Source organism: Manacus vitellinus, unplaced genomic scaffold (assembly GCF_001715985.3).
Source record: "Manacus vitellinus isolate BGI_N305 unplaced genomic scaffold, ASM171598v3 scaffold_112_pilon, whole genome shotgun sequence".
Classification (NCBI taxonomy): domain Eukaryota; kingdom Metazoa; phylum Chordata; class Aves; order Passeriformes; family Pipridae; genus Manacus; species Manacus vitellinus.
In genome coordinates, this window is record NW_021938853.1 from 545,784 (window position 1) to 572,197 (window position 26,414).

A 26,414-nucleotide genomic window follows, 5' to 3' on the forward strand; every position below is an offset into this window, starting at 1 on the left:
CCCAGTTATAATGGAATGTTAAATTAGAAAATAAGTGTTAAATCATAAAATAAATTTACAGTATCCATTCCCAGCCCTCATAACTGAGTGCTTCCTACCAAATCATTTTACTCAGCAGCTGCCTGGTTCTACAGGCAGAAAGGTGACTGCTTCTCTTTTTTTTTTTTTTTCTTTTCCATGGGTTAACTTTTAATGACTAATTTAAATTCCATTTATGCAGAATCCCTATGATTTTGAAAACGTCTCCTGAAATTATGCACGACTACCTTTCCAAAAAAAAAAAACAAAACCAAAAAAAAACAACTTTCCAAAGCCATAAGTACAACACTGCCTAGAATTATCCTGTCAATTAAATAAAAGAACCCACTTAAAATAAGTGACAGAAATACACAGTGAATTAAACGCACCTTCCAGTAACAAATGGTTATTAAAGGAGACCTCTGAGCAAACTGCTGGTTCCGTGGTCATGCTTGGACAAGCACAAGGCTATTGAAACACACAGCTGCCTTTCAGACAATTTAACTTGCACTGAAGGCAAATTATCGCCATTTGATGTCATTCTCTTGGCTTCTCAGAGACTCCCTTCGCTGCACAGCAGTGTCAGGGGGAGCAGGACCGGGGCTGCAGCTCCAGCTGCCGATCAAATGCTGCCTGCAACGTCCTCCTGCAGAAAACGGGCTTGTGCATCTGGTAGTATGAGCTGAAAAAAAGGCAGGGACAGATATTTTAACAGGCTTGGAGGAGCAGTATGGGGTTCTGGCAATAGCTGGAGTGGGAATCGGGGAGGACTAAGACAAAGGGCACCTGAACCCACCCCCTACAGAAGTCATGAATAATAATTGCAGTCACTGGGTAAGCTCTGAAGTGTGTCACACATTCGGAGTCTTTCCTGCTTCCTCCCTTTTTCTCAGTGCCCAGAGAGCAGAGTTTCAACAAGGTGGGGCAACAACAACAACCCATGAGCAACAGAACTGCAGATATTCTTGCCATGGCCCTGGTGAAGTCACCACGAGTCCCTTCCCCTCGGTGCTGTCTGTACGTGAGGGTTTGCACTGCTCTGGGGGTGACGTTCCCCCTTCCTCTTCCCATGCCAGAGCCCTTTTCAAAGCCTCCAAAGTGAGACTGGATGATGTTAAAAATATAGGTTGCACTGGACTGTTGGCTCTTTGCTCCAGATCTTTCCAGCTCTGTGTAGAGAGGCCTTTGTGACAACACAGGCTCACCAAAGAGCCAGCTCACACTCTCCAGACTTTTCCTCGCTCTCTGTCAGTATCAGGGATCATGGAATTCTGTGCTTCCCAGCATACCCTACATGGGCTCGCTCGACGCTGTGAAATAATAGCCAGGGGCCTGTCCCTGGTGTTATTTCTGGAACAGAATCCTTTTGTGTCAGTGAAAACTTGGAATTTCCTTCACAATTCAGGATTTTACCACTACAATTGAAGCAATTGAATTTTTTAGCTGCGTTTCACAGGTTTTCTGCCAGCTACTGGGAATAAGGACATTTTCTAGTACATTTTTGGATTTCTCTCCTCTAGTAATCTCATCTTGGGAGCCTTGTCCCAGGACTGTGGTGCAGCTGTGCTGGTATAGAGGTATTTGTATAAATAAGGCAGCTTTTACTTTCAGTAAGCAAAAGTATGTGGTATCAGTACATGGCAGATTTATTTAAATGAAAACTTACAGTCCATCCTAAGCTTATTGTTTCCATTGATTTGTGTTTGGGTCCTGTCAGCTCAAAATACTTTCTGCTCTAAGTTTCCTGAGCAAACAAGCTGGGTTTCTTTTTTCTGTCCTCTCCCTTCCTTATTCCAAGAGCTGTTTGGAACTTGGGGTGTGGTCTCTGGGACTAACAGACTCTGGATTTGTCCGTGTGGCCGGTGAACCTCTTCCCCAACATCAACCTCCTATTTACATTATTCCTTTATTGGGAAGCCTGTCTCTCCCTTTTTCTTGTGGGCAGCATGTAATAAATCTGAATAAATTCATTTATTTATGAATGCTGAGCCTGACTTCCATGGGCACGAGGTGAGGGGTGTGGAATTACACTCCTCTGGACAGACAGGAGCTGCACTGGTGAGGACATTGCTCCTATGGCTACTGGAGGATCAAATGCCACTTCCCTTCGGGGGCTGCTGTCTGGGGAGCAAGGTTTTAAGTTCTGACAGACATATGAATCATTTCATCTCTTTGAATGTTTCCTCCCAAAGGGCCTGGTGAGGGGAAGCCCGTGCAAAGGCTTTTGATAGCTTGTATCCCCAGGCACCGGTCCCACTGCTCCTAAAAGCAACAGAATCTGCAAAACATTTCTCAGATACATATACATACTTGTGTGTACATGTACAAAGCTGTGGAGCCTCTGTATCTGTTTTCTAATAGGTGCATTTTGGTACAGAAATGCAACTCTGTGACTTCTGCCTTCCACTTGCCAGCACTGCTGCTGTCCTCCATACTGGGGTAATGGGGCAGCAGTGGAGCACTTGGATTAATTAGTGGCCATAAATGGTGTGGAGCTCTTTGGTTGAGTGGTTCAAGGGAACTGTTGTTCCAAGTGACCCTCATTTTCCTTCCGTGGGTGTGCAGAGTGGGCAGACTGCTTGTGTCTGGAGTGTTAATTACTCTGTGTCCCTTAATCAGGAAGGTTGTAATCCTATTTCGGTGTGGAAATCCACATGCCACAGGGCCCAATCAGCATCCCTGATATCATCCCCTGCCAGTCAATACACAGCCATTAGCCATCCAGAACTATTCCCGAGGAACTGCTGTGCAGACATGCCAGGACAAGTTTTGCCAAGCCACACTGGAAGACAGTTTAGCAAGGCTGGTTAAAATAATCCCAGTTTAATGGGACATGCATCTTTGGGTTCCCAAAGAACGTCAGGCAGGACTTGCTGCTCTCTAAAGCACAGCGTGTTACAGAACAGATAAATTGTGTTTCCTCAGAATACTGAAAATACTTCTCATCCCCTCCCCCCCACATTCACACTTCCCTGGATCCCAAATAAATGCCACATTGAAAGAAAATTATTCCTTGCATAAGTGAAGAAAAAGAAAACAACAACAGATTTTGTTTCCTGACCTCGCCACAACTCCTCCTTTTCCCACAACACTCCATTGTTCTACCAGGTCCAGACAGCACAGGGAGCAGACTTGTTTTCCCTGTTTTTAATCCCAAAGCTGGAGTCCATTGCTTACAATAAGGATCCTTGGGGTTTGGTGGGTTTTTTTCTCGATCCTACTCAGCTGTTTGCAACAAATGAGTTAATTACCAAGGAACAAAGATGAGGCAGGGATCCTTCTCTCCCAGCTTGGGAAGTGAGCCATGCTCTGATAAGAGATTTCCCCCCTCAGGTTACGTGATGTATTGAAGGATAATTTTTCAGTGTGTTCTATTAGGTTTAAATTAGTAAAGGGAAAGGAATGTATGTGTTCAAGTAGGTGTCTGAATTGGTATTTTTAGAGCTGTCATGCTCTGTGCTTGCAAAATGAACATTTTCTGTCCTTTAGGTAAACTGGAACTTATGTTCCACTATGTTGGAGGAGGACGAACAGCCACGTTCCATATCTGTGGTGGCAAAATACACTTCAGAATGTGGGGAGAAATAAAAGGAGTGACCACCCAGGGCTTTTGGAGAACAGAGACTGGAGCCGAGAGCCTCATCCTATAAATGTCACCTGGATGTTGTCACTGCATGGAACCAGTCGGAAGTTGGTTCCACTCACAATTGTTAACAATTAATTTTTCAAACTGGAGCAGATCCACAGCTCCCACTTCAGAAGCTACAATGGCTTTTGTCCCCCCCCCCAAAAATCAGCCGGTGCGCCGGTTCATTCCCCGTGTGATGGGAGGGATGCTCGGGTGTAGCTGGTGGTACCTACAGGAGCGCTGGCCCCCGTCAGGAGTTACCCTGAGGAAAAGTCGTGCGTGTTTACGGGAATCTTGGAGCGCTTGGCATCCAAACAAACTCGACGGAAGCGTTGGCCGTCATCGCTGGCAGAGCAGACAGGGACTGTGCCTCGAAATAGCGCTTGGCAGAGGAACGCTGCTGACGGCTCGGTGGAGAAGGCGGATTTGCTTTTCCAGACCGAGACATTTCATAAACAGTTTCTGTTTGTTGGAGCTGTGGAACCTCACTAGATCAAACCCAGTCCTAATCTGCTGGAGCCGCCTCCACAGGCTTTTGTCTCCAGTGTGTACACACAGCCAGTCGCTGTGGTTTGGGTCTGTCCTAGGACATTTATCCCTTTGTGTTTGACCACGAGCACGTTGGGGCAGCCCCACAAATCCTCCAGACGATGGGGTTTTTGTTTTATCTGGTCAAGCTGCAGGCTGAGAAGGTCTTTGATGTAGCCTCTGACTTAGGGGCCGACCCACCGTCTCCTTCCTGACACACCGAGCCTTGGATTCACTCCACGGGATGGGAAGCTTGGAAGCGCACATCCCAAAAAACTCCGTCGCACCAGGCTGTACGTAAACCTGTCGATTTGAAGCAGGACGCGGAGGGGTTTTAAAATCCAGGCGGGTGTTTGGAAGCCTCAAGGAACAGCACGAGGAGGAGGGTCCCACAGAGACACACACTAAACCCGCGGTGGCTGAGCACTGGTCCTTACCCTGCATGGGGACGCGGGATAAGGCAGGACGGGCGGTGCGGGGGCAGAGGAGCGCTGTGGCACACGTGCCCGCCGGGACCCGCCGCGGCTGAGGGGGCGCGCGCGGGCCCCTCGCGGTTGCCGGGGCCCGGAGCTGTGGGCGAGGCAGAGGCAGAGCTGGCCCGACCAATCAGGAGAGACCCGGCCACGGCCGGCGGCCAATCGGCGCCAGTAAACAACACGCCCCCCCCGCGGGGCGGGGCGGACCAATCAGGACGCGGGAGATTTGGGCGGTCTTTTCAAAACGGCCGAGGCGCCGCTCGCGGCCCTTTAAAGGCGCGATGCGGCCCTTACGACGTGTCCCTCCGCGCGGCCTCGCGTCCATCCGGACCCGGCGCGGTGCCGCCCGCTCTCCCACCTGAGCCTGAGGCCGCCGGGCCCGCCGCGCCTTTCTCGGACTCCGGGCGTTCTCGGAAGCGCCCGCCGGGCCGCGCGGATGGAGCGGACTAACTTGTCTTCTCCGCGCGCGCCTCAACCAGCGGGAATCGCTCCGCGCCGGGGACATACAAAAGGCGTTGGGCGGGGCCGCGGGGCCGCCATCTTGGAGGGGCCGGGGTGGGGTGCAGCAAGCGGCGGCCGGGGCGGTGTTGTGATGGGTGGCTGTGACGGTGCCGTGACTCCCGCGGGAGTCCAAGGCCCGCCCCTGCCTGGATGCGGGCCACGCGGGCCGAGCCCACCCCGTCTCGCGCGGTGACGGGAGCCGGGCTGCGCCTCCCCCTCCCCGAGCGCTGAAGGGCCCGAGGGGGGGGCCTGGCGCCCCCTCGTCCCCAGTCTGCGGGGCCCCTTTGTTTCCCAGGTGCGGAGGGGAAGGAGGAGGAGGAGGAAGGGGAAGATGGGCAGCGAGGCCCTGTGGCTTTTCAAGCAGCTGAACCTCCACCTGGAGCTGGAGGGGCGGTTCCAGCCCCGCGAGAAGGGGCTCAGCCTCATCGAGGCCGCCGCCGAGGTGGGTGAGGAGGACCCGGGCCGCTGGGCTGGGAAGGGGGGTGGGGGCAGAAAATGCGTGGTTTTAAAGAAAATTCGAGGTAATAGTGGACGTGCGTTACCTGCGAAAAGTTAATTCTTTCCTCCTTATGCGCCGCTTGCCTTTTGTTTTAACTCTGCCTTAATTCGTAGGTGTTAGCGTTGCATTATCCGAGAGCTGCGACCTGCAGGGCAAGCAAAATATTTAGGCGTTTAGTATTTATTGTTTAGGTTTAGAGTGAGCACAGGAGCAAGCGGTTCTGTATTGTTTTCGTCAGGGGAGCCTCCTGCCACCGCAGGGAAGGTGGGATGTCAAGCGGCTTTTCATTAGCGAGGTCTGGGGAAACGAACCCAGAAGCGCTCAGCGCTTCGACGGCAAAATGTAAATTGACCGTAAACATCTCCACGTAAAAGACCAAAGTTCCTCGGAGTTCAGGGAGGGCTGCGTTCTATCGGGTGCCTGGGAGGGTTTTTTTTGGGGGGAAGGGCCCTAATGTTTAACAAAAACAAGTCCCTGAAACGAGGCTGCCTGTTTGTTGTGAAAGCAGAGCTGTTGTTCCTTAAATATTGACGCGCAGGCAGACAGCTGTGCGGTCATCTCTAAGGTCAGGAGCCACTGTGTATGCCTGCTCTTGGTAAATAAGTCTGAAATATGCCTTTACATAAGAATTGGAAATGTGGCTGTGCTGGGTGTTGTTCTGGTGAGACTCAGGATCTGGCTGTAACCTCTGTACCTTGGGTGTGATTGGTATCTCAAGTGTCTAAATTTTTTTTTAAAGTTGAGTGAAATAAAAGTATCTGAGGAAAAAAATTGCTTCTGTTTGATATAAATAAAAGATGATTTTGGGAGTGAGTGGTCCCGGTCACTGCTGCTGCTGCCACAGAATAATCCTGACTTTGTCTGTCTTGCCATAGAATGAAAACACTCTGTGTCCAAGACAAAGGAATGCCAAGGTGGAAGATCTTTGGAGCCTGACCAACTTCTTTGGATTTGCAACCGAAACATTTGTTTTGGCTGTCAACATCCTGGACAGATTCTTGGCCCTTATGAAGGTACAAGTGTGGCCGTTGATTCATTCTGTGCTAGCAACAGATCTGGAGTCTCCTTTGGAAACCTGGAGCACAGTTCTTTTACCTCTAAAGACAAGTAGCAGGTTGATTTATTTCTCTAATAAGTCTGTAGCCTTTGCCATGTAGATGTTTAAGAAAGGAGGAATTAAGAAAAACAAACCTGTTTGTCTTCCAGACTGTCTCTGGGTACTGTGCGAAAGCTTAACTTAGCTCTGGAACTGATACCAAACGATAAATTTCCTGGTTGTTTTTATCGTGTTTGTGCTGGTTTAAGGCAGGAAATCTGAACCTAAAGCAGTTCCCTGTTATTAAAACAGCAGAAAAACTGAAGTTGCATCAGGTTTGTGGTCTGACTGTCCTTGAGGTGGCACAAAACGGGTGGGAGAGAAGAGCAGAGGCAGGAGCAAGTTGTGGAGGGATGGGGCTGCCTGGAACAGGCTCAGACTGGATCTGTGTGGGCTGTCAGTGAGGGAAGGTGAGCACTGCCGCTCGGGGAAGTGAGGAATTACAGCTCTCACTGCAGTGGATTTGTGTAGTGATGTGGAACAGCCCCAACAGAGGCTGCTCAGCTCTCCAGCTTCACTTCCTCTGCCCTGGCAGATCGACGCTGCTTGGTGGGCTCTGCCAGCTGGGTTGTGCTCCAGCTGCACTGCTGCAACTGGTTTAGGCTGGGGGCGGTGGAGGAGCTGGCTGACACCAGGTTTAGTTGAGATAAGCAAGTCCTTGGCTGCTGAACTGGGAATATTCCGGGCGCTGTTGCCGTGCAATCAGGGTGCTCGTGGGGAGGGAAGTACTCACAGTGCTCCCTGTACTTTTTCAGGTGAAGCCAAAGCACTTGTCTTGCATTGGAGTTTGCTGCATCCAGCTGGCCGCCCGTGTCGTGGAGGAGGAATGCAACATCCCCGCTGCTCCCGAGATCATCCGGATCAGCCAATGTAAATGCACTGTGTCCGACCTGAAACGGATGGAAAAGATCATTTCAGAAAAGTTGCACTTTGAATTTAAAGCTACTACTGCCTTAACCTTCTTGCACTTGTACCATACTATTGTACTCTGTCATACCTCAGAAAGGTGAGTGAGCCCTTTTGGCCCCCCTGATTCCCTCCCAAAGGGTCACAGCGTTGGCTGTAGAGGAGGCAGCTCCTCAATTTTTTTACTGCCTGACAATGGAATGCTTGTTGATCCACCTCCTTCTCCTCTTGGGTGTCTCACAGGAAAGAAGTATTGAATCTGGACAAGTTGGAAGCACAGCTGAAAGCTTGCAACTGCCGTCTGGTCTTCTCTAAAGCAAAAGTAAGTAGAAGTAGTTTTCTTTAACTTCTGGGTAGGGTTATGATTCTCTTTACATTGAGTGCTGTTTCCTTGTCCTTTTAGCCATCTGTCTTGGCCTTGTGCCTTCTCACTCTGGAAGTTCAGATGTTGAAATCTGTTGAGCTACTGGAGATCCTTCTGCGTGTTCAGAAGCATTCAAAGGTAAATATTGTCAGTGGATTGTTTGTCCAGTTGCTGGGGCTGACACTGTTAGTGATGGGAGATGTTACATTTAAGGGACCCCTTAACTGGGTCCCTGGGTATGTTTTTAGAGGTTCGGTTTGGCATCAGCTGAAGGAAGCAATTAAAAAATGTATAAAATCAGGAGAACTGCTGAGCTGGTGCCCGTGCAGTGCACGCTTTAACATGCAGCTGACTGAACTTGTGCAGCTCTGGCTGTGTGTTCTGGAGAAACTTCCAGTCTGTTCGTGGGACTGCTGGGCTGGTTATTCTTTTTTTTGCCTGAATAACTGGACCCAAGGAAACAGCATGGAGCTGTGTCAGGGGAGGTTTAGGATGGATATTAGGGAAAGGTTCTTCACCCAGAGGGTGGCCAGGTGTGAAAGACAGCACTTGTACAACCCCAGTTTCTTGAGGGGTGAAAGTAGTTCCTTAAAGGACAGTATTATTCCATTTTAAAAAGGAATTTTAAATTTTTTCATTCCATTTTAAAGTGGAATAACCTTTGTTTCATTTATCCTTGGGAAGTGATAATGAAAACGTTAACAACTTGACAGGCAAACTTGTCAGCTCAGACTTGAACGTGGCCTTGTCTGGGAGGTGTGTAGGAGTTGGTGGGAGTTCACCTTCAAAATCAACTTTGACAAAGGTATCACAGTCATGACTCACTTCTCTCCTGAGTAATGTTTTTTCCAGGGGGGTGAGATGGAGGGGTTATCTTTAGAGCCCGTGTGTAACAGACTAAATAAGTTCTTTGGGTTTTGTTTCTTTTCAGATAAGTGATGGTGACCTACTTTACTGGAGGGAGCTGGTCTCGAAATGCCTGGCAGACTATTCCTCCCCTGAGTGCTGCAAGCCTGACCACAAGAAGCTGGTTTGGATTGTTTCCAGACGAACAGCCCAGAACCTCCAGAACAGCTACTACAGCGTTCCCGAGTTGCCAACAATTCCGGAGGGGGGATGTTTCAACGGGAGCGAGAGGTCGGTAAAACTGCCACCACCTGGTTCATTTGTTGGGAATCCTCCTTTTTCTGTAGTGTTCATGGCAGCTCCCTGTCACTAGGCTTTGTTAAAATGACCTTTCCCACTGTTCCTTCCAGTGAAGACTCCTGTGAAGACATGAGCAGCGGAGAGGAAAGCCTGAGCACTTCTCCTCCCAGTGACCTGGAAGGCACCTTCTTCTTTGAACTCAAACCCAAACCCAAGTGGCAGACTCTCAGCTGTGGGTCTTAGCATTACATCTGGACTGTATTAGGTTGAGATCTCTAATGCACCATAGAGTCTTTTGGCAATAATAAATAAGGTGGTAATCTGTAAACTGTATTAAGGCAAAGACTTGCTGTGGTATATCAGTGCTTTGAATGCCTGCCTTGATTTTTCTTGTTGTTGTAATTTTAAGGAATTAAAAACAAAACACTTTCAGGTCCCCAGATCAGCAAAAAAAAAAAAAGTTCTTGTATAGCTCTGTTGTCAGCAGCCATGAATGTAGCCCTGTACCTGGTGGTCCAAACCCCTCAGCAGCTCAACACCTGAGCTGATTTCAGGCTCTTGACTGAGAAGCATGGAGCAAGAGTGAGAGGCTTTCCTGGAATTTAAATGTGCTCCATGGGGACAGTCAAGCATGGGATTGGCCCAGGAGGAGCTGTGCAGTCCTTGTCCTGGGATGTTCTTGGGTTTCAGCATGACAAACACCCGGGCTTGGCTTGAATTCAGCTTTGACCCTGCTCTGAGCAGGAGGTTGGCCTGGAGCCCCTCTGGAGGGCAGCTCCACTCCCTGCTGCGGTGGGATTCGATCCAGCGGGCTGAGTAGGTTGTGTGGAATGGTGTGTGTACGTAGTGCCAGGCTGGAATGATTTACTCTCCAGTGGGCCAAACACAAACTGCTTTTCCTTTTCAGCAGGGTCTTGAGTTCTGTACTCCAAGTAGCAATTTTTTGAAGCTTGGCTTTTATTAACTTCAGGGATCCCTATTTCACACCAGGAGTGTGTGTGGTCAGCAGGAGTTTTCTAGTCAATCTAGTTTTCACTGAGACAGTACGAAGTGCGTGGCCAGGAGTAATTTCATGTTTCCTTTAATACTGTTTTTACCCTGAAATCCACATTGTATACTTCAATGTCTTTCAAATCCTAACATGTCAATCCATGCTATTAGCTTAGACTTCTTAACATGGTAAACCCTGCTAAGTCTACATTCCTTTGAATATTTAACCCCTGTAGTTGTTTTTCAGTATATTCATGTTATTGATTGAGTCATAATCAGACTTGTTTGCATGCTGATGTGAAGCAGTTAGTGCAGGAGAAGTTGGTATTATGCAGTAATATCAGGTAAATGTGATGGTGAAGTAGTTGATGTAACGGTTTTTCCTCTGAACTGTGTTATCAAAGCACAAATTGAAGTATGATGGTGTCTCTCCGTGGTGAGAACACGGCTATAGCAGATTAAACGAGCTCAGAATCACGGTGTGAGGTTGTGGTGGTGCCAAAGTAGAAATGAAGGAGCAAACAAGCTTAAAAGCTGTTCCGTAGGTGCAAGCGTTGCTTTAGGAAGGTAAGAGTGATGCTGTTCGAGTCCATAACTGTTATGTGATTTCAGTTTTCTAAAAACACACAGAAAAAAAAAAAGTTTACAAAAAATGTATATGAAAATGTAAATTAAAAAAATGTACAGAAAAAAAAATTTAAAATTAAAAAACCGAGCAGAAAATACTGTATTTTTTTACATTGTATGTAACTTTTTGTAGGTCTGTGGCATGTAGATAGTAATTTATTGTGTACTCTGTATGATACAAATACTGTACCTCTGAAGACTTCTTGCTGCAAGTCTCTGCTCCCTTCAGGAGTCCTTGGGTGAGGAACCTACTGAGTCTTGTTTCAGTTGAGAACAAAAATAAACCAAGTGCTGTATTTGTTAACTGCTGGGAGTGGTGGTCGGTCACTTTTTCTCCCCGCTGTACAGGGTGTTATGATCCTGCAGCTGGATTCCAGGAGTGCTGGTGAGCAGCTGGCAAAGAAAAGGGAGACACTGCAGTACCGGCTGGGAATCGCCTGTGCCAGGGGAGCCTGTCTGCCAAGGGAAATCCTGCCCCGGATGTTTCTTCATGGCCTTCATAGCTACTACTTTTTTTTTTTTTTTTTTAAACACAGGAACACACTACAGGAGTTCTCACTTCCCACGTGGAACAGGTGAGGGATGGACACTTGGCACGGGGAGCTGCGTGTGAAGGCCCCTTCTGGCTAATAAAGAACTCGCACGTACCGCTGGGAGCTGATCACAGAATGGAACTGTGCCTCCTGCCACTGCTTGCTCCCAAGTTTTCAGAGCACTGGTTGCTTGCTGTCTGGTGTTCTGGCTGCTTTGAACATGAAAGACATGTTCAGCTTCCACTTCAAAGGTGCCCACTTGGGTCACCTCAGTGCAGCCTTGCTGGGGAGCCGGCAGGAACGTGTGTGTGGCGTAGGTGGGCTCGAGGAAAGTGGGAAGCCGTGGGCAATATCCCTGGGTTTACACAGCTTGGGAGGTTACCGAAGCTCGAGGTGTGCCATTCAGCCCCTTTTAAGTTTGTCCTGGCTTGGAAGAGCGTTGTCAGGCTCACTTCTGTGGTGATAATTCAGGTTTCGTAATGTGGTTGGATAATTTAGGCTCCACTTTGATTTTGCCGGGTCAGGTGGCTGCGGATCCCTCCAAGGGGGTTTGCCTGGCTCCCTTCAAAGAACGGGAATTTTGGGGGTTGTTTTGCCTGTTTTTTAATGGCAGAGGAGTGCACGGCTTTAAATGCTGTTTGGGGCTTGCTGGTACCACGTGGTGGGGCTTGGAAGGCTTGCAGGCTCCAGGGCTGGAATACGTGCTCGTTTTCATAACTGAGGTGGGAGGGGGCTGAGAGGGAATGCTTGTGTGGGGAAGCCATCCCCTGGGACAGCTCCCAGCTGCATCCCGGTTTTCTGGGATGTGATTCCCTGTGCTCTCGAACCTACTGGAAGTGTAGCGCTGAAGGTTCACGTGGGTTTCTGCTCTCCTGTGGCTGGACTGGGCCACAAGGGATCAGTCGTGGAGCCATTTCTGTTCCCAGTGAGTTGTCATTCCATAATTAAGTAATGAAAATGGCCTTTTAAACAGGGAGCTTGACTTCCCCACTGCTTGATGACATATAACAAGTGACACGGAGCAATAAACCATTCAGAATAAATCAGTCAGTGTGTTCAGACCCTGGTCCTTAACAGCTCCCCCTTTTCCTCTGATGGAATAAGAAGGATGTTCCTGTCAGAGCTTGGAGCACTCCGTGCTTGACTGTAGCGTGAAAGGCTGAAACACAGAGTAAAGGGAACAGCTGATCTGAACATCAGCGCTGCCTCATGATCTCGGGCCATTCCTGTGCTTGCACTAACAGGGGGATGAGTTATTCTTATGATCCCACGTGGCTGTCAGGCCTTTGAAGCCCAACAAAATGTGAGTCAGTAAATCCTCAGTGGACAATGAGAATTATTTATTTTAAAATGTGGTGCAGCTGTGGAGCGTCACACGTTACCGTGCTTCGTGGCCTGAACCCGTGTCTGCTTTTAGTAGTGCACCTACTAAAAGGAGAAAGTTGCCATAACAACTGAATGAAATCAATTAGAGTAATAAGCAATTAAAATCTCATCCTTAGTGTTGCATAAACATAGCATTTTGCTCATGAATTATTACTAATCTTGCCTCTAGACCTGTACGTTCTGGTTCTGATTTGCAATCTGAACCATTTTTGAATTAATGAAGCATTTAATTTCTCCTTCAAAGAGTGCTGGTGGGGTTTTCTTTGGCTGTAGCAAGTACATCTTCATCAGGGATGTGAGCACTATTAAACATCTAAATGAAGGAAACACTTGTGATGGGATTTCCAGAGCGCTTGGCTCTGGCTTCCTTCCCACCCAGCGAAGTCAAGGATTAGTGTGGTGAGAAATTCTGTCCTGGGCCTAGAAAGGCAAATGCAACTCCTTCCTCTGTCACACGCTTCCTCCCTGACCTCCTGTGTGTTCCTGAACCTCTGGCTTCCTTTGCTCCCCCTGGGCAGAACAAAGCCAGGAATAGCTCCTTGCTGAAGTTCTCGGTTGTCAAGGATAAATCAGCTGAACCCTTGTGGAAAGGTGGGATGTGCGAGGAACCAGGGCTTGGAGACTGATTTCTGTAGGAAGCAGCTGAAGGCTTGGCTGTTAAATAAACTCCTATTTACACTGTGCCGCCTGTGCTGATGTACATTTTAATCGGGGTTTATCTGAAAGGTTTTCAGTACTGCCACAGTTGTTGGAAGAGACTTGGTGTAATGGAGAATTTACCAACTCTCCTGCTGCTAAAAAAAAAAACGTATTTAACGGGTTTTTCCCACAGTTGCCATGGAAGCCTGCCTTTGGAATGCCCCTGGGGTTCATCTCTTTAACAGAAGGTCCACCTGAAGTCACAGGGCTGGACTCTTTCTATATAGCTTTGAGTCCTCGGAGGGTTAAAGCCATGCTGGCTCTGGTCAGAAATCATTTTCTGCTTCACCGGGGTCAAAGCTTTTATGTTATTGCCTCCTTTAGATCCTTCCAGGCCCATCTCTCAGACTGTGCACCCTATGGGGCCCTTCAGCCAGTGCTGGCCATTGCTCGATATTGTTGCTCTGTGATCAAGTTTATATCTCCTGGCATCACTTCTTGAGCTGGGAGCAGGGAGTGACTCAGATTTTAGTAAGCAAGAGTACGTGACAGTGCCCTGTCATCCCTCGAGGGATGTACAAGAGGCACATAAAAGGCTCTGTGGAATGCCTTGCTCCTCGGGGGTGTTCGGTCGGCAGCCCTGCAGGTCAAAGTCCTTTTTTGGGTAGCTGACATCAGCACACGCCTCTGTGTCCTTCCCCTTGCCCGTGCCTCAAACACAACCTCAGGAGGCAGAGGTGATCTAGGGAGGCAACTTGGATGCCAAACTGGAGCAGCATTTTTCCTGCTGTGTGCAGAGAGGGTGATTTTTCCATCTGCCTCTGCTTTCCGAAGGAGTCGGGGAGATTCATGAGCTCCGAAACTCAGGTCTTGTACATCCTTAGGGTTATCCCAGAGGGAAGACTTTGGATGTAAAAGATCTAATCAACACCTGAGTTTTGCAAATGTTTGCTTGAGCAAGTTCTTATCTCTAGTAACAGGTTTTTGGAAACAAGAAGGCAAAGTTTTACTGTGGGCTAAAAGAGAATGAAGTCGGAATGCTCCTGAACTTCAGGAAGTCTGAAATTCAAATCCACACTTGGATCCTGGGCTAGTCTCCTGATTTCCATTTCAGAAGTGGAAATACCCTGCAGTAGATTGAGCCAGGAGTAAGTGGCCAGACCTTGTGTCTTAACAGCAAGTTGTGAGCAGACAGATAGAAAGAAGAATCACAAAGTGTAAGATGGAGAATCTCTGACCGTTTTATCTTTAACCACAAACAATTTTAAAGCTCACTAATGATGCTGATTGTACGTGCAGGGAGGAGGATCCAGGCTGGGGCACAATTTCCAGGGAATGAGGGTTTAGGAGAACTCATTTCCCTGCCTCACCAAGGCCAGAGAAAAGAAGTCAGACTCTGTGGATATGATTTTCTCATTAAAGGCCTGAAAATAAATTCCAAACTCATTTGGAAAGGTATCTAAGTGTGCTGACTTATTCGAACCTCGTGATAGCATTTCCATGCCTTTCTGGGTAAGAACACAGGACAATTATTATCCCTGCAAGTGCTTTGAAACTCTCAAAATGCCTGAAGTGCCTTACAAAGATCACAGATATGCTATAAAATATAAAGGGGCTGTGGCTGTCTGTTATTTTTTAATGGAGGGGGACGATAGGTGTGGGTGGGAACGTAGAGAGGCAAGAGAAAGGTTAGAGGAAATTGGGGGTTTTTTTGTGTGGAATTCATGGGAATTGGCAGGGAAATGCTCTCACGTAGAGAAGAAATTGCAGGAAGACAGTCTACGTGGAGAGAAAGGGTTTTGTAGTGGACTGGATGGAAATCAGCCTCTTCCTGGGGTTCAGCTTCAGCAGCACCAGCAGAAAGGAAACTTCCACAGGTGGAAACAACCTGCAAACAAGGAGATCGGGGTGGGGGTAAGAAAAGAACCTCCCAGATGGATAAATCGTCCAGGACAGAGGTTTTCAAGTGCAGCCTGCAGGGTGCTCGAGGCTTGACAAGCCTCTACGTGCAGCCTGTCAGGGGATTGTTTTAAACCATTCACTGGGGTATTTATTGCACTGTGGACGAAGGATACGTGACCTGAGTCTGGCAGCCCCCTGTTGGAGAGGGAGCCTGTGAGCAGGGCTAATCCTGTAGGAGGGCTTTTCGTAGCAAGATCTTGCTACAGCTTCCTCTAGGTGTGAATAAGGGCAGTTTGACTTTTTTCATCGCCTTCTGTTGGTTTTATTCAGTTTTCTGAACTCCTATTTCTGTTTCTCACTGCATCTGTCCCAAGTAACCTGCCACAAAGCAGCTGGAATAGTCAGAAACTACCCTGCATCCTCTTCATCATGGTTAGGGAAAAACAAGCTCAGCCCTGCATCTGTGTGGAAATATGAACAAGCAGGAAAAGTCTGGCTGCAGAGCCCCTCCAGCCCTCAGGGCTGTGTAAAATGGGTCACTGGAAGTGTGTAAGCAGAGTGAAAGGAGAGAGGAGAGCCTGTTAATCCTGGATTTTTTGGCTCCTTGGGCACAAATTTAATGTTAAGCTACTTTCTGACTTGAGGGATTGGCACGTGCTAAAAAGCTTTGCTGCAAAGTGGGGAGAGAGCAGCAGGACACGAATGACAGGGAACTCCTGTGCCTGTGCAAGCAGCAGTGATTTGGTGATTTTACTAAGACATGGCAGAAGCCTTTAGGAAAGGACTCAGAGGGTAAAATGTCATTAATTTCTCTTCTTCCCATCTCCCCCTGCTGCCCATCATGAAGCAGCTGAGGAAGGCACCCAAACAAGCTGCCCCCTCACTCGGCCTTCCCAGGTGGGAATGCTTTACAGGGAATTGGGTATTTCCTAGATGAGCCCAGGTGTAGAGACTCCCTTGCAGCTTCCTGCTCATGGTAGCAGAGCCAGTGCCACATCTCTCAGCAGACTGTGAAGCTCAGTTTGGCTGCAGAGGTGACAGAGCTCTCGCTTCACTGCTCCTCCAGCAGTCAGACTCCCATATGTAAGTACACAAAGCTTTTCCAGTTGTTTTACTAGTAGTTTATGCTGGTGGCTCCTATTGAACTGGAACAGGAACTTGTTTGCTCACAGGAATATGCCTTGTCCTCACCTTCTTTCAGATGCAAGTAGAGGTCTCTGCACAGTGGGGAGCCTTTCTCTTGTTTAGGTGTTGTCATAATACCTGGTGTCAGTGCAACTTGTCTTGGAAGCAGTTGAGTTGAAATTTACTCCTTGTTAGAGAGTTCTGTGCCAACACAGCACTTTTCTAAGTGGTTGAAAAGATGGTCTTGAGGGAAGAGCCTGTTTTCTCTAGTGGAGTTGAAATGGGGAGAGCAGCTGTTACCCTGTCGTGGACCTGCAGCAACAGCCTTTTGGGTTGCTTGTGCCTTGTTTCTTCTGGGTTGTTCTTTTTAGGGAGATGGGTATGATTTTGCTTGTTTGTGCTTTCTGGAGAGAGGAGTATGATTATGTTTACCTGACCAGTCTTGTCGTGTTGAAAGTAGAGGAATAAGGAGAGAATGAGTGCAGGAAGGAGCAGAGTCAGGACTCTGCTTTTTCCACACAAAGCTTTCCCATCGTGTCTTTCAACCAGCCTGTCTTCCTCAGTGAAAACACTGTTTACAGAACACAGGTTTGGGGTTAGGACAGTGTTTTTACTTCTATTTTAAATATTTGTAAGTTGAAGTTGGTGGCTCCCCCATCCCTGGGAGTGTCCAAGGCCAGCTTGGACGGGGCTTGGAGCAACCTGGTCTATTGGAAGGTGTCCCTGCCCATGGCAGGGGGTGGGACTGGATGAGCTTTAAGGTCCCTTACCAACCCAAACCATTCTGTGATTCAGCGTGCAAATGGCTGCTGTGGGGCTTCTGTTGTGACCCTGAAATGCAGGAACTTACTGTGTGCGGTTACGTGCGCCTCCAAAGAAGGTTTTTTCTGTAGGTGGGGTAGAAACGTGGGCTCCCTGCCCGCGGGTTAGTCTGGGGTTAGGCAGGATGGTGACTAACCTTAGGAGAGGCTGGGGAGGGAGGGTGTGAGTGTGCTGCTGTTCATGCAAACACCCTGATAGCTCGAGCAATTCAGAAAATAGCTCAGAAACTGAGGAAATATCAGCTGGGTAGGGCAAATAGCTGCGGCATTACCTGTGAGGAGGCGGGAGGTGACACAGAGGGGTGACTGGACTTGGGACACAGCTGCCTCACCTTGGAGCTGTGTGAGAGATGGGATAGGGACTGTGTGACCTCCTGCACATCATCAGATATCCTGAGGCATCAGAGGCAGGATGCAGCAGCTTTCCTCTCCTTGCCTGAAGCAGGGCAGGCACAATCCTGGGGCCGATACAGTCGGAGTAGCAAAAATACTTTGATGGCATTTAGCACTGTGACCTTTAAACACTTCCACAGGCTGATTCAACAGCACAGAAAACACTGTGGGTGAGGCAGGGCTTGATGAAAATGTGCTGTGAATCACGTTCTTGTGTTGCTGTCGGTCTCTCAGTCCCATGCATGCGAGTTTGGGGCAGATAAACATTGTTTCCTTCAGCATGACAAAGCAAACTGGGGAGGGTCCCTTGCAGTTGCCTCCCAACGCTGGGTGACTGTTGAAGCAGTGGGGTGGACTTAAAGCATTAGTTTGTGTTGGCTGATATTTCCCAAGTATTGAAAATCCCAGTTTCTGAAGATGTTTGGCACGGAAATGCATTTTATCCATGCTCCCTGCAAAGCTGGGGAGTAGCTCTCCGGGGAGCAGCTGAATGCCCTCCAGTCCCATGGGGTGGCTTTCCCAGTATCGCTCCCCTCCAGCTGGAATGATAACCAGCTGTACCAGACAGGAAAAGCCAGGCTCGGACATAACCAGCCTGTCTGACAGTTATATCAGTCCCCAGGGCTGGATGCTTCCTGGGGAACAGTTTGCCCAAACCCCGGGGAAAATGCTGCCCCATTCCACAGCCTTTCCCTCCTTCACCTTCCCTCTCTGGAATTGTGACACTGCAGGCTGTCCCCGAGTTGCCTTTCAGCAAATAAGCATCCAACGGTGTCCTGGGGGAAGCATCTCTATGGGATGCAAAACTCCCTTACAAGCAGAAACCCAGGAGAAATTAGAGAAGATGTTTGAGCTCCCTTAAACTTGGATCCCACCACGGCTCCTCTTTGGGATTCAAGAGATCCCAAATGTGTGCTCTCCCAGGAACACTGTGAGATCACAGGAGTGATGGAGGCAGGCAGCCTACTCCCCAGTTCTCCAGCTGCTCCCAGAGGGAAGCCCCAGCCATTTTGTTTCCCGACTGGCATGCTGGCTTCCAGTGACACTAACAGCTTCCAGCTGCTTCCAGGTGTGCAACTTGAACAGTAAGGCTCCTGTCTCAGCTTAAGATTACTTAACCTCCCAGCTTTCTAGCTGGGAATAGAGCCAGGGGACACATGCTAAAAAGGCATTGCATCTTCATGCCTCTGGCAATCTCTGGAGTTGGAAAAACGGGCGTGGTGCTGGCTTCATCCAGTCCCCCAGCCGTGCAGGAGAACGAAGGCATCTCCCTCTCCTCCTCATTTTTCAGGGTGATCTGTGTGGCATCTTCCTCCATCCTCCCTCAGATGAAGGTCCCTTTACATTGCTGCAGGGTCTGCAGGGTCTAACCTGCATTTCTAGATTTCCAGGATGCCTCTGTGCCTCTCCCCACCCAAAAACCTCCCCTGAACTCTGCTTTGCTGCAGAACATCAAGACGAGCCAGTTCTGCTGCTGCTCTTGCCTGGGAATTGAGCAAAGAGCACCAACCTGTGCGTTTTGGGAGAGGAGGAAGCCCTACTTTCATCTCATCTCCTGCCTTCCCTTCCCTTTCTTTCCCCAGGTCTGAGTTTCCCCTGTTCATTCCCACCCCAACACTCAGCCACTTGGTCCTTCTTGGCTGCATCCCATCTCCACGGCCGTTCCTTGGGCACCCCACTCTTTGTGCACTCTGGCACAAAGCCGTGAGCAGAAATGACAGGCTGGGGGAAAAACTCGAAGCTGGTGGTTCAGAAATACTTCTGGAAGCCCCCTTTTCAGGGAACCCACCACCACCACCTTTGTGATGAGAGCAGGCACATGTAACACCTGCAAGGATTTAACTTTTTTTCTGTGCATTGACTCACCGCGGATTGTGATCCTTTACCGACAAACTGGACACTTGGGCAGATCCCGGGCCGTCTGGAACTCTCCTTTCCCGCCCCGTTTTCCCTTGCTCGGCTGCCGTCAGCAACGCTGGTGTCTGCTGCTCTCTAGTGGCCTGCGCTCCGAGCTGCACTCGCTGGGTCAACTTTCGTGTTGCTCACCCCTGAAAAATCAGTCTGTTAGGTAAAAAAGGCTTCCCCCCCCTTTTCCATTTCAGTGGATTAGCAGCGGTGAGGAGCTTCGGGTGTGGGATGGAAAACTTTTCTCGCACGACAAAACCTCAAGCCAGGAGATGCTCTAGTGAGTGTCTGTGAGGGGCTGGCAGGGTGGGGGTATGGAAGGGAGGGGAGATGCCCGAAACGCTGCAGGGACATTCTGAATCCAGCCCCTGGCTGTGCCCTGCGGCGGATTTGACTCTAATTTAGGCCTTATTAGTTTCCAGGGCGTGCGTCGTGAGCGACAAGCGAGATAAAAGCTGAGGAAAGATCAAAGCAGATTTCATGGGTTTTATGGCTTTGTGCTTCTTGGTTTCACTTTCCCGTGAAGCCTTTCTTCTCTCTCTGAGCGCTGCCCTTTCATCTCCCTCCCCATTTCCACCCGGCAGGCCAGAGCTTGCCAACCTTCCATCATGAAGCACGACTTGTGTGCTTGACCCGCCTTCCTTTCATACCCCCCAAACGTGAACTGGGTTATTTCAGCCCAAGACAGCTCCTTTCAGTATCAATTCCTGCTGAGACTTCTGCCCTTAGCAGAAGCTGGGCTCAGGTTTCTCTGTCTCCTTTGAGAGCATCTCCGGGCACAAGGCTCTGGTGTCCAAAGTGCTGATTCAAGGGGTGCTGGGTTCAAGAGGAAAGCTTGAGAAGGGGCTTTCCAAGGGGTGGGAGGGCTGCTCATTTCCCCAGAAGACATTAGTATTGCAGCTTCCTTCTCAGTGCAGACCTGGATTTCCCCTCCTTACCATGCGCACTTCTACTCGCTGCTGGAGAACAGTCGCTCTTGGCTTGGGGCTTTTCTAAGTACAGCTACTCCTGTGGTGGCTTGTGGGTGAAATGTGGGGAAAGCATCTTCCCCGAGGGAAAAACAAGTGGGGAGGCACCTGGCAAAAAGAGGATAAGGAAAGGCCTTGAAGCATTAAGTGGACATGAGCGAAAAAAATGACTCTGGGTTATTCTGCAAGCCAAGTAATGTGGAGACAGCTTAATTATGGGCTCAAGTAAAGTGGAAACCACTAATAACTGGAAAAACAGAAAATGTTTAACCAAACTTGTAGCTGCATTTATCAAGATGTCAGACTCCAAGGAGAAGGGGAGGAAACTGCCGTAACACTCCTGGGAGATTGGTGCTAGGACTTTTGGGAAATGTTTGGGAAGGTTGGGAAGGTTGCCCAAATAGGATATGATTTGGCTCCAGAAATCAGAACATGCCTTCAGGAGGCTGCTCCCTCTGGAGCATGGAGGGGAGATGAACCTGCGGACCATCCTTGTTGCATTTGTGGCACTTTGGGTATCTCTTTGGTCCTTGTCATGCACCGAGAGGTCTGACTGTGAAAACTCATGTGACTCCTTCCATATCCTGGTAGTCCCAGAGTCTAATTCCTTTTTCTAGTCGCGGGCTTGCTGCATCCTCTTGGTATTCCAGGGAAAGGTGCTTTTGGGGGTTGTTGGGGGTGGCAACTTCCCATCTTGTGAAGCAAGATCTAGCTGGAGGAGTTTGCAGGAGCGTGTTAAGCCATTGTGAGTAGACCTGGATGGCTTCTTTTCTACCCTGAGAAGGAAGTGCTAAAAGCCGGAGCCCTTCCTCCCGGCTGCTGGAGACGCAGAGAACTCCAGGTTGAAGTGGCTCTGACTGTGCAGAGAGAGCAGCAAGACCCTGTCAACAGGCACTGCTGGCTTACAGTGTCCACTGGCTCCCTCCTGTCGCAGCCCGACTCCATGTCCCTCATCATCCCGTTGCTCCCATGGCAAGGGGTTGAGCCGTCGCCGTCACCGCGATGCAAATCTCCAACGGCGCCCGGGCGCTCCGCGGCACCTGCGGCGTCTAGACCGGTTCCTGCGCCCACATGCAAATGTGTGGGAAGGGAACCAGGGCTCACGGCCTCGGTGGCACTTTCTGGGAAAGCCCTCGGGTCTCCCTCCTGCCTCGCCTCATCCATGCCAGGCGGCGCGGTGCTTTCGGCTCTCCCGGTGTGCCCCGGAGGGATAACGCCGCTCCTCGGCTCGGCCTTTCGGATTGACTCGGGTCAGAAACAGAGCGAGAGCTCGGCAGGGCTGTGGGGCGCCGGGGTGCTCCCCACGGTGCTTTTCTAGTGCAAGTTGGCACAGCAGTCCGGGGCTTTTCTCCTGGGCTCGCTCGGTGCCATTTGCATCTCTGGAGTGGGTGGCCGGGATGTCCCAAAAACTGCCCCTGCTCCAGGGCTGACGTGCTGCTCAGCACCTACTGCGGCTGTCCCTGCCGCGGAAAGCTGCTCCACACAGGTCCTATGGCTCGGGATTGACTGGGGAGGCAGGAATGTCACATTCGCAGTTCTCAAAATTATCCTTAGTTCCTCTGGTTCCTGCTCGGAGCCTTTCTCCTTCTGCCTCATCCCGTCTCTTTCAAAAGCTCCCTCGTACCGTATTCCCTGTGTCTGGCCCTCAAGCAGACCAAACGGTTTTAAAAATGCCCGTAGCAGGTTTCTCACCTGCTTGCAGAGGTGTCACTGCTCTGCTGTCACCAAAAATGAGCCCAAACTGAGATTTTTGTCCCCACGCTGCATCCCCAGCAAGTCTGTTCACCTTGGCTTGAAGACAGTAAGTGACAGTAAGCTCTACAGGTCGCTCAACCAACCTAATTTTGGACTGATTTCGTTAGGTTTTGGCTTATTCTGGTGCTCTCACACTGAGGCTGAAATAGGTGTGGGTTTCAGGTTTCGGTAGGAGGCATCTTTATCTCTGAAGCAGGTACAGGACCACAAACCGCAGCAGTGAAGATTCACTGCGGTTGGGGTTTTTGGGGGGGAAATTTAAAACACAAAAACCCCATAGTTTGTTGGGTTTTTTTTCTCCTGCAAGGAGCCCTGGGTGAAGGGAGGAGCGGGCTGAAAAATTTCGGCTGTGATTTAGGCGCCGGGGGAAGGATTCAGGAGGTGTAAAAAATTTGATAAAAAATGACTGAAATAAAAGCCTTGCCTGCAAAGGCGCAGCTGCTGCAGAAAACAGAGAAGCTGTGAGGATGTTTTGTACATGTTTCAGTTGGTTCTGGCCTGGATGAGGCCACAGATCGATATGTGAGGGCCCCTCTTCCGAATTCCTGGCGTCTAGGAAGCGGTTAACTTAAGTATAGCGGCAGGTCAGATCCTCACCCCCCTTCTCCCTTTTCAAAACTCCCACTGGTGCGCAGGAACATGGGGCACCGCAGCGACTGTGGCTTTTCCTTCCTGACAGAACACCACAGTGCCCCTCAACTGCCCGTTAGTCATCCATCAGGACCAGTGGGCTGATTCAGAAACCCTGGCGTGGCAGCCAAGTCCTCCTTTCTCGCCGCCTCCACGTTGATTCCGCCTTTCCTGCCTAGAAAGATTTGGAGAGGCCTTTTGTGCTTCCGTAGCAGTTTGTGTAGGTGACTGGTCATCTCTCCCGGTGAATCGCTGCCTTCCCCACCATTTTTTTTCCGAGAGAACCCTTACACAACCTAACAAAACCAGTCCTAGGTTGGGCTTCTAATAACTCTCTGCAAGGAAATTTAAATCTGAAAGGACTGATCAAAAAGCAGTTTTAAGGCCATGTCCTTTTTTACTGCTGTGACAGCAAGGTGCTTGTTCCTTCTGTAGGACTTGGGGAATAGCCCATGGAAATTTTCCCTGGCCTCTCCATGACCCTGGTGTACAGGGAGTTAAACTCAATCGTCTCTTTTTGACCTTGATCTCTTGAACAAGGTCTTCACAAGACTTTTGGACTTAGAGGAAAAACCAGGTTTTCAGAGAGAGATGAGTCGCTTGAGTGGAAGACTCTTCTTTTTTTTTTTTTTTAATGTACCATTTTGTTACTATATAAAATGCTGATGCAATTTGAAAGCTCCAAATTACAACATTATCACACAAACCACATCGCTGTTCTTGTGCCCTCTTCCTTCCTCCTCGCCTGTCCCCCTTCCCCTTTGGCTTCCTGGCTGGTGACTTTGCAGACTTTATTCAGGGCAGCCCCTGTCCCATTGACATCCACGGACATGGGATGCTGCTGTGGCCACCCTGGGTGTGTTACTAGTCCAGCCAAGCATGAGATCTGAAGGGTCTGAGTAGAAACAGAGCAGAGATCTTGGTTATTTTTCCATGGTGAGGCGTTTTTGCTGATGAAAGAGGCAGCAAAAATAGCGTGGGGGAAATACAGCCCTAAGAAAGAAATATGTAAATGTCTGAGGGCATTAAACCCCCTCTGCTCAGCCAGGGCCGGCGCTCTGGTTTTATGCTGGGCTTTTTTGTGTGGTTGAGGGGTAAATGCTCAAGGGAGTGAAGGGTGATATGAGCACAGACCCAACAGAAACAGGGTGTGGGGAATCCAAATCTGTGCCTCGTCCCAGTGGCAGGTCTCGATCAATAATATTGTCAATTCAGCCCCCGAGGCGGCTGTGGGAGCAGCCGAGAAATGATGTCACCCCTCTCCATGCTCTGCTGGCTGGCTGTTGACTGCTCAAGTGTGAACCTTGTGCCTGAGTCGGCGTGTGACCCTCCCCAATAAATAGGGGTGTTTGTGCAGCCGGCTCCTCAGAGCGTCCCCGGGGCCGATCCTGCCGCGAGGATGCGAGTGCTGGCTGGGACAGGGATGGGAGTCCCCGTGCTCCCCTGGCTGCTGCTGCTGCTGGTGATGTCCCACTCAGCCCACACAGGTGAGCTCCGGGTGGCTTTGCTGTCAGCTCCCTGCTGTGGGTGGGCATCACCCGCATCCAGGGACTGGAGGAGACTGGGATCTTCCTGCCTGTTTAGCTGAGGGAAAAAGTGTGGCCGTCCTTTGCCAGGGTCTGGTTCAGCTTTCAGGAGCTGTGTGGGAGCAGGGAACTGAGGCAGAGGCACAGCTTCTTACTGTGGTCCCTGCAATGCTGTTGGTGAAAACATGGAAAGGGAAACTTCCTTTGACTCTCGGAGCTGCTGCATCTCTAACAGCGCGGTTTGTGTCTGTAAATTGCCCCCTTCTCTCTCTCTCAGCCATCCTGGAGGTGAACGGGAACCTGAGCTGTAGGTGTGCCAAGACAACCTCGGACTACATCAGTCCCAAGAAATATGAGAGCATTGAGATAAGGCCCGTGGGCAGCACCTGCAGGCGCACGGAGATCATGTAAGTGCTGTGCTTCTGCCGCCATCCTGCTTCTGTGCTGCCTTGCTGGAAACCTCTCCAAAACTGCTGCTGGCTTCTCCCTGAGAAATATGAGGTGTGGAAATGCACCCCAGGCCACCTGCTACAGGACCCAAAGGAATGTTTCCAGCCAGGGAAAGTGTGATTTCCTCATGCTGGTGCTTAGCAGGGAGGGTGCTGGAGAGGGGGCTGTTTGCAGCTTGGAGGGAGCACACCTTTAAACGCTGGGCCATAACTAATTTTCCCAGAATTCCTTAACTGCTCAGCATTGATACATTTGTAAACCTCCAGAAAAAAACTGTGTTTGAACCATGCTCTGGTCTTCAAGTCTTTGCTCCACACGGCAATGTGTTGCATTTTCCTTGTTCCTAGCCATCCCGTGGCTTCCTCTGTCTCTGGCTGCTTTCCCTGGCACTGTGAGCAAAAGCTGACTCTTGCCTATCAGCTCTGGCTGCTCGAATCCCTGCCTTTGGAGGGGACAGGAATGCTCAGGAGCTCTCCTTGCGTTTCAGAATTAAATTAAGAGCTGCAGGGAAGGTGTGTGTGAACCCCGAAGCCCCTTGGGTAAAGAAGCTGCTGAAGCGTATCGCTAGCACGTGAGTTGGTCTGGTGGAAACCCCTTTGGCTCAGGTGGCCTTGGGCAGCATTCCAGCACATCTGCACTCCTGAGAAGTGCTTGTGGATCTGGGGGGCTCTTGGGGGGCTGCTGGTGGCCAAGGGACTCGCTCCCAAGGCAGTGAGGGGCAACTCTTTGCTGTGCAAGTTCCACAAGACCCAGGGTCATGCTCTCCCTGGCTTATATGCACAGTGCTGTGTCTCCAAAAACATTTTAGAGGGGAAAAAAAAAGGTGGGGAGCAATGGCAGGAGCAGGGTTGGCTCATTGCAGGTGTAGTAGTACATCAGTGCTGGGCTGGGAAACCGCCCCACTCTGTGCCCGTGCCGGGTTTGTGGCTGTCCCAGCGAGTGATTCCCACCCTGGGGAAATGGCAGTGACTTCCTTTGCTTGGGGCAGGAGCTTCCTCCCCCCAGGACCCGCTTTTCTCGGCATTCACCCATTTCTCCTCCTTCTGCTTTTCGCAGGAAGAAAAAATAAGTTTCCTGCTAAGGAAGTTGATGCCCAGAGCCCCGAGACGGGCTGGTGGACGATGCCCGGGTGTGCAGACCTGGCTGCTCCTCACTTTGCCCTCGCTTCCCCCCCTCCTGAAACACTGGCAGTGCCGGTAGGGAGGGTGGCTCACTGCTGGCCCCAGCCCCACGGTGGGTTTGTGGGGGTGTTTCCCCCTGCATTTGGTCCCCGGATCGGTGTGAACCTGAATCCTTCATTTATTTACTTGCCCGTGGACTGCGAAGCCGTTCTCTGTGAGGGGCTGCTCCTGCTTCTTTAGGAATGACTTTGTGACTCTTTCTGTGCGAAGTGCTCAGCGACAGAGTGTGTGTCTGGGGTTTGTGTGGCACAGCATGGCGTGTCCTGTCCCGAGAGCTCAAGTCCAATAAAATTCAGGATTTTTTCCTGCCGTTGTATTTCCCTGGATCTCCTAGCTTTGAAGTAATATAGGACAGTTTGGGTTGGAAGGCATCTTAAAGCTCATCTCGTTCCATCCCCCTGCCATGGGCAGGGACACCTTC

General features: G+C 49.9%; 2 protein-coding genes across 2 annotated transcripts; both read left to right on the top strand.

The window, feature by feature from the left end:
- Positions 1–5,258: 5,258 nt before the first annotated feature.
- CCNG2 (cyclin G2) lies at positions 5,259–11,083 on the top strand. Its single transcript, XM_008924654.2, has 7 exons — positions 5,259–5,593; positions 6,526–6,663; positions 7,502–7,752; positions 7,896–7,974; positions 8,056–8,154; positions 8,948–9,153; positions 9,273–11,083. Exons 1-7 carry the CDS (start codon positions 5,483–5,485, stop codon positions 9,403–9,405), a joined length of 1,017 nt encoding a protein of 338 aa, XP_008922902.2. The 5' UTR covers positions 5,259–5,482; the 3' UTR covers positions 9,406–11,083.
- A 13,152-nt stretch (positions 11,084–24,235) lies between these two features.
- Positions 24,236–25,881, top strand: LOC103758403 (alveolar macrophage chemotactic factor). The gene is made up of 4 exons (XM_018089054.1): positions 24,236–24,323; positions 24,640–24,769; positions 25,300–25,383; positions 25,869–25,881. Exons 1-4 carry the CDS (start codon positions 24,236–24,238, stop codon positions 25,879–25,881), a joined length of 315 nt encoding a protein of 104 aa, XP_017944543.1.
- The last annotated feature ends 533 nt before the right edge of the window (positions 25,882–26,414 follow it).

What these genes read in the sequence shown, in the direction of transcription:
- CCNG2 (XM_008924654.2), top strand. Translation starts at nt 5,483, where the DNA reads ATGGGCAGCGAGGCCCTGTGGCTTTTCAAGCAGCTGAACCTCCACCTG. An exon ending in GATTCTTGGCCCTTATGAAG is followed by an intron (nt 6,664 to 7,501) that starts GTACAAGTGTGG and finishes GTACTTTTTCAG; the next exon opens with GTGAAGCCAAAGCACTTGTC. An exon ending in CTCTGTCATACCTCAGAAAG is followed by an intron (nt 7,753 to 7,895) that starts GTGAGTGAGCCC and finishes GGTGTCTCACAG; the next exon opens with GAAAGAAGTATTGAATCTGG.
- LOC103758403 (XM_018089054.1), top strand. Translation starts at nt 24,236, where the DNA reads ATGCGAGTGCTGGCTGGGACAGGGATGGGAGTCCCCGTGCTCCCCTGG. An exon ending in GTCCCACTCAGCCCACACAG is followed by an intron (nt 24,324 to 24,639) that starts GTGAGCTCCGGG and finishes TCTCTCTCTCAG; the next exon opens with CCATCCTGGAGGTGAACGGG. An exon ending in TGCAGGCGCACGGAGATCAT is followed by an intron (nt 24,770 to 25,299) that starts GTAAGTGCTGTG and finishes CTTGCGTTTCAG; the next exon opens with AATTAAATTAAGAGCTGCAG.